The sequence below is a fragment of the Salmo trutta genome, unplaced genomic scaffold, assembly GCF_901001165.1.
Source record: "Salmo trutta unplaced genomic scaffold, fSalTru1.1, whole genome shotgun sequence".
In the NCBI taxonomy this organism is placed as follows: Eukaryota; Metazoa; Chordata; class Actinopteri; order Salmoniformes; family Salmonidae; genus Salmo; species Salmo trutta.
Window position 1 is genome coordinate 1 of NW_021822756.1, and position 7,500 is coordinate 7,500.

The 7,500-nt window shown below is 47.2% G+C and overlaps 1 protein-coding gene across 1 annotated transcript in view; it reads left to right on the forward strand.

The window, feature by feature from the left end:
* Positions 1–6,232: 6,232 nt before the first annotated feature.
* LOC115184195 (E3 ubiquitin-protein ligase RBBP6-like) overlaps positions 6,233–7,500 on the forward strand; it is a gene marked incomplete at both ends in the record, with an annotated part of 12,435 nt that continues 11,167 nt past the window's right edge. Inside the window, one exon of the mRNA XM_029745220.1 lies at positions 6,233–6,393. Coding sequence (XP_029601080.1) covers positions 6,233–6,393 — 161 coding nt within the window. The remainder of the gene's footprint in view (positions 6,394–7,500) is intronic.

The following is a 7,500-nucleotide window of genomic DNA, read 5'->3' on the forward strand; positions in this document are numbered from 1 at the left end:
TTGCTCATCCATGACCTTTCACCCCCGTAGGACACTAATTTAAAAACAATACCTGTTTATAAATCTTGATTTCAAACTTATTGAAGCCATGTAAACAACTTTTAACATTTTAAACTTGACAAATCCTCTCTACTGCACCATGCTTGGTCACCACACTGTGTTTTTGAAGAGATTTACTTATATATAGATATATCTCATTTAGCAGATGTAATTTATCCTCAATATATTTGTTTTATCCTTTAAATATATAGTTGCTGAGGTAAGGCGGAGACCTACAGTGTGGAATGAACCACTGACCTGCTTCTTGTTTGAACCCTTTTTTGATGTTGTGATGGAACGGTACTGTTGCTGTAATGTGTTTATATATATATATAATAATAATAATCTATAATATATATATATATATATATATATATAAATAATAATCTCTCTCTCTCTGACGTCAAATCAGAAAACAACATTACTACTTTTTAACGGTGTTAAAGGCTGTATGACAGTGAGCTATTAAAATGATTCTGTTTTGATGATTGGGTAGCTGGAATGTGGAGGATGAATGTTTTTTTGACATTTTTTTTTATTTATTTTTTTATCAATAAAACTTGGCAAACGTCTCGTAGACCCCTGACCATTTATGTGTACTACTCATCTATTCTTGAAGGAAAATATCTGTTTTTATTTTCTCTCACCCCCCGTGTATTTACACTTCCTGTCCTTTTTTAGTGAAGTCACTTCCTGTCCTTTTTAGTAAAGTAATAAGTTGCTAAAAGCAAAATGTGTATACAGACTGACTGGGTTAGACACAGACTGACTGGGTTAGACACAGACTGACTGGGTTAGACACAGACTGGCTGGGTTAGACACAGACTGACTGGGTTAGACACAGACTGACTGACTGGGTTAGACACAGACTGACTAGGTTAGACACAGACTGACTGGGTTAGACACAGACTGACTGACTGGGTTAGACACAGATCTGACTGGCTGGCTCTCAGGACTTTCTCCCCTCCCCTCCCCTGTCTATATACTAGTTGACTTTCTCCCCTCCCCTCCCCTGTCTATATACTAGTTGACTTTCTCCCCTCCCCTCCCCTGTCTATATACTAGTTGACTTTCTCCCCTCCCCTGTCTATATACTAGTTGACTTTCTCCCCCTCCCCTCCCCTGTCTATATACTAGTTGCTTTCTCCCCTCCCCTGTCTATATACTAGTTGACTTTCTCCCCTCCCCTGTCTATATACTAGTTGACTTTCTCCCCTCCCCTGTCTATATACTAGTTGACTTTCTCCCCTCCCCTGTCTATATACTAGTTGACTTTCTCCCCTCCCCTGTCTATATACTATTGACTTTCTCTCCCCTCCCCTGTCTATATACTAGTTGACTTTCTCCTCCCTCCCCTCCCCTGTCTATATACTAGTTGACTTTCTCCCCTCCCCTGTCTATATACTAGTTGACTTTCTCCCCTCCCCTCCCCTGTCTATATACTAGTTGACTTTCTCCTCTCCCCTCCCCTCCCCTGTCTATTATAGTTGACTTTCTCCCCTCCCCTCCCCTGTCTATATACTAGTTGACTTTCTCCCCTCCCCTCCCCGTCTATATACTAGTTGACTTTCTCCCCTCCCCTCCCCTGTCTATATACTAGTTGACTTTCTCCTCCCTCCCCTCCCCCTGTCTATATACTAGTTGACTTTCTCCCCTCCCCTGTCTATATACTAGTTGACTTTCTCTCCCCCCTCCCCTGTCTATATACTAGTTGACTTTCCTCCCTCCCCTCCCCTGTATACTAGTTGACTTTCTCCCCTCCCCTGTCTATATACTAGTTGACTTTTCTCCCCTCCCCTGTCTATATACTAGTTGACTTTCTCCTCTCCCCTCCCCTCCCCTGTCTATATACTAGTTGACTTTCTCCCCTCCCCCCCCCTGTCTATATACTAGCTTGACTTTCTCCCCTCCCCTCCCCTGTCTATATACTAGTTGACTTTCTCCTCTCCCCTCCCCTGTCTATATACTAGCTTGACTTTCTCCTCTCCCCTCCCCTCCCCTGTCTATAAACTAGTTTGACTTTCTCCCCTCCCCTCCCCTGTCTATATACTAGTTGACTTTCTCCCCTCCCCTGTCTATATACTAGTTGACTTTCTCCTCTCCCCTCCCCTCCCCTGTCTATTATAGTTGACTTTCTCCCCTCCCCTCCCCTGTCTATATACTAGTTGACTTTCTCCTCTCCCCTCCCCTCCCCTGTCTATATACTAGTTGACTTTCTCCCCTCCCCTCCCCTGTCTATATACTAGTTGACTTTCTCCCCTCCCCTCCCCTGTCTATTATAGTTGACTTTCTCCCCTCCCCTCCCTGTCTATATACTAGTTGACTTTCTCCCCTCCCCTCCCCTGTCTATATACTAGTTTGACTTTCTCCCCTCCCCTGTCTATATACTAGTTGACTTCTCCCCTCCCCTCCCCTGTCTATATACTAGTTGACTTTCTCCTCTCCCCCTCCCCTCCCCTGTCTATATACTAGTTGACTTTCTCCTCTCCCCTCCCCTCCCCTGTCTATATACTAGTTGACTTTCTCCCCTCTCCCCTCCCCTGTCTATATACTAGTTGACTTTCTCCCCTCCCCTGTCTATATACTAGTTGACTTTCTCCCCTCCCCTCCCCTGTCTCAATACTAGTTGACTTTCTCCTCTCCCCTCCCCTGTCTATATACTAGTTGACTTTCTCCCCTCCCCTCCCCTGTCTATATACTAGTTGACTTTTCTCCCCTCCCCTCCCCTGTCTCAATACTAGTTGACTTTCTCCCCTCCCCTCCCCTGTCTATATACTAGTTGACTTTCTCCCCTCCCCTCCCCTGTCTATATACTAGTTGACTTTCTCCTCTCCCCTCCCCTGTCTATATACTAGTTGACTTTCTCCCCTCCCCTCCCCTGTCTATATACTAGTTGACTTTCTCCCCTCCCCTCCCCTGTCTATATACTAGTTGACTTTCTCCTCTCCCCTCCCCTCCCCTGTCTATATACTAGTTGACTTTCTCCTCTCCCCTCCCCTCCCCTGTCTATATACTAGTTGACTTTCTCCCCTCCCCTCCTCAGTCTATATACTAGTTGACTTTCTCCCCTCCCCTCCCCTGTCTATATACTAGTTGACTTTCTCCCCTCCCCTCCCTCCCCTGTCTTAATATACTGTTGATTTTCTCCCCTCCCCTGTCTATATACTAAGTTGACTTTTCTCCCCTCCCCTGTCTATATACTGATTGACTTTCTTCCCCTCCCCTGTCTATATACTAGTTGACTTTCTCTCCCCTCCCCTCCCCTGTCTATATACTAGTTGAACTTGTCTCCCTCTCCCCTCCCCCTGTCTATATACTAGTTGACTTTCTCCCCTCCCCTGTCTATATACTAGTTGACTTCTTTCTCCCCTCCCCTCCCCTGTCTATATACTAGTTGACTTTCTCCTCTCCCCTCCCCTGTCTATATACTAGTTGACTTTCTCCCTCCCCTGTCTATAGACTAGTTGACTTTCTCCTCTCCTCCCCTCCCCTGTCTATATACTAGTTTGACTTTCTCCTCTCCCCTCCCCTGTCTATATACTAGTTGACTTTCTCCCCTCCCCCCTCCTCCTCCCCCCCCCCTCCCCTGTCTATATACTAGTTGACTTTCTCCCCCCTCCCCTCCCCTGTCTATATACTAGTTGACTTTCTCCCCCCTCCCCCTCCCCGTCTATATACTAGTTGACTTTCTCCCCTCCCCTGTCTATATACTAGTTGACTTTCTCCCCTCCCCTGTCTATATACTAGTTGACTTTCTCCCCCTCCCCTCCCCTGTCTATATACTAGTTGACTTTCCTCCCCTCCCCTCCCCTGTCTATATACTAGTTGACTTTCTCCCCTCCCCTCCCCTGTCTATATACTAGTTGACTTTCTCCCCTCCCCCCCCTCCCCTCCCCTGTCTATATACTAGTTGACTTTCTCCTCTCCCCCCCTCCCTGTCTATATACTAGTTGACTTTCTCCTCTCCCCTCCCCTGTCTATATACTAGTTGACTTTCTCCCCTCCCCTGTCTATATACTAGTTGACTTTCTCCCCTCCCCTCCCTATCCTTGTCTTCTCTGATATACTAGTTGACTTCTCTCTCCCCTCCTCCCCTCCTGTCGACTAGTTTTTTTCTACTAGTTGACTTTTTCTTCCTCTCCCTCCCCTCCCCTGTCTATATACTAGTTGACTTTCTCCCCTCCCCTCCTCAGTCTATATACTAGTTGACTTTCTCCCCTCCCCTCCTCAGTCTATATACTAGTTGACTTTCTCCCCTCCCCTCCCCTGTCTATATACTAGTTGACTTTCTCCCCTCCCCTGTCTATATACTAGCTTGACTTTCTCCCTCCCCTCCCCTGTCTATATACTAGTTGACTTTCTCCTCTCCCCTCCCCTGTCTATATACTAGTTGACTTTCTCCTCTCCCCTCCCCTGTCTATATACTAGTTGACTTTCTCCCCTCCCCTGTCTATATACTAGTTGACTTTCTCCTCTCCCCTCCCCTCCCCTGTCTATATACTAGTTGACTTTCTCCTCTCCCCTCCCCCTCCCCTGTCCTATATACTAGTTGACTTTCTCTCTCCCTCCCTCCCCCTGTCTATATACTAGTTGACTTTCTCCCTCCCCTCCCCTCCCCTCCCCTGTCTATATACTAGTTGACTTTCTCTCTTCTCCCTCCCTCCCCTCCCCTGTCTATATACTAGCTTGACTTTCTCCTCTCCCCTCCCCTCCCCTGTCTATATACTAGTTGACTTTCTCCCCTCCCCTCCCCTCCCCTCCCCTGTCTATATACTAGTTGACTTTCTCCCTCCCCTCCCCTGTCTATATACTAGTTGACTTTCTCCTCTCCCCTCCCCTCCCCTGTCTATATACTAGTTGACTTTCTCCCCTCCCCTGTCTATATACTAGTTGACTTTCTAGTATATAGAAAGTCTATATATATATATAGTTCCACGACGTTGTTCCCTGCTGAACACGGCCCCAGATAGAAATACAATGGATAGAGCTGCTATTGAAGACTTCTTGTTCTACGTGTCAGAGAAACATGTCTGTTTTATACATTTCTATCTGATGTTGTTCCCTGCTGAACACGGCCCCAGGGCATCAAATCTAATTTGTTATTGGTCACATGGTTAGCAGGTGTTAATGCGAGTGCAGTGAAATGCTTGTGCTTCTAGTTCCGACCATGCAGTAATATCTAACAAGTAATATAACCTAACAATTTCACAACAACTACCTTATACACACAAGTGTAAAGGAATGAATAAGAATATGTACATATAAATATATGGATGAGCGATGGCCGAACGGCATAGACAAGATGCAGTAGATGGTATAGAGTACAGTATATACATATGAGATGAGTAATGTAGGATATGTTAACATTATATAAAGTGGTATAGAGTACAGTATATACATATGAGATGAGTAATGTAGGATATGTAAACATTATATAAAGTGGTATAGAGTACAGTATATACATATGGGAAACAAAATACTGCATAGGAACGTGAAGCGAGGCGGCCGTCTCTGACGGCGCCGTCTGTCTGTCTGTCTGTCTGTCTGTCTGTCTGTCTGTCTGTCTGTCTGTCTGTCTGTCTGTCTGTCCTCTATCTAACTGTGTCGTATATCCTGCTGACCCCATTTCCACCATCCCTGGTCTCTATCTAACTGTGTCGTATATCCTGCTGACCCCATTTCCACCCCCTGGTCTCTATCTAACTGTGTCGTATATCCTGCTGACCCCATTTCCACCATCCCTGGTCTCTATCTAACTGTGTCGTATATCCTGCTGACCCCATTTCCACCCCCTGGTCTCTATCTAACGGTGTCGTATATCCTGCTGACCCCATTTCCACCATCCCTGGTCTCTATCTAACGGTGTCGTATATCCTGCTGACCCCATTTCCACCCCTTGGTCTCTATCTAACTGTGTCGTATATCCTGCTGACCCCATTTCCACCCCCTGGTCTCTATCTAACTGTGTCGTATATCCTGCTGACCCCATTTCCACCCCCTGGTCTCTATCTAACGGTGTCGTATATCCTGCTGACCCCATTTCCACCATCCCTGGTCTCTATCTAACGGTGTCGTATATCCTGCCGACCCCATTTCCACCATCCCTGGTCTCTATCTAACGGTGTCGTATATCCTGCTGACCCCATTTCCACCATCCCTGGTCTCTATCTAACTGTGTCGTATATCCTGCTGACCCCATTTCCACCATCCCTGGTCTCTATCTAACGGTGTCGTATATCCTGCTGACATCATTTCCTGGAAACAGACGGCGAACCTGGCGGAGGCCAACGCCTCGGAGGACGACAAGATCAGAGCCATGATGTCACAGTCCAACCACGAGTACGACCCCATACAGTGAGTATTACCACCCAGTCCGACCCCGAGTACGACCCCATACAGTGAGTATTACCACCCAGTCCAACCACGAGTACGACCCCATACAGTGAGTATTACCCCGAGTACGACCCCATACAGTGAGTACGACCCCGAGTACGACCCCATACAGTGAGTACGACCCCATACAGTGAGTATTACCACGAGTACGACCCCATACAGTGAGTATTACCACCCAGTCCAACCACGAGTACGCCCCCATACAGTGAGTATTACCCCGAGTACGACCCCATACAGTGAGTATTACCACCCAGTCCAACCACGAGTACGACCCCATACAGTGAGTATTACCCCGAGTACGACCCCATACAGTGAGTATTACCACGAGTACGACCCCATACAGTGAGTATTACCACGAGTACGACCCCATACAGTGAGTATCACCACCCAGTCCGACCCCGAGTACGACCCCATACAGTGAGTATTACCACCCAGTCCAACCACGAGTACGCCCCCATACAGTGAGTATTACCACCCAGTCCAACCACGAGTACGCCCCCATACAGTGAGTATTACCACCCAGTCCAACCACGAGTACGACCCCATACAGTGAGTATTACCCCGAGTACGACCCCATACAGTGAGTATTACCACCCAGTCCAACCACGAGTACGACCCCGAGTACGACCCCATACAGTGAGTATTACCCCGAGTACGACCCCATACAGTGAGTATTACCCCGAGTACGACCCCATACAGTGAGTATTACCACCCAGTCCGACCCCGAGTACGACCCCATACAGTGAGTATTACCACCCAGTCCAACCACGAGTACGACCCCGAGTACGACCCCATACAGTGAGTATTACCCCGAGTACGACCCCATACAGTGAGTATTACCCCGAGTACGACCCCATACAGTGAGTATTACCACCCAGTCCAACCACGAGTACGACCCCATACAGTGAGTATTACCACCCAGTCCAACCACGAGTACGACCCCATACAGTGAGTATTACCACCCAGTCCGACCCCGAGTACGACCCCATACAGTGAGTATTACCACAAGTACGACCCCATACAGTGAGTATTACCACAAGTACGACCCCATACAGTGAGTATTACCAC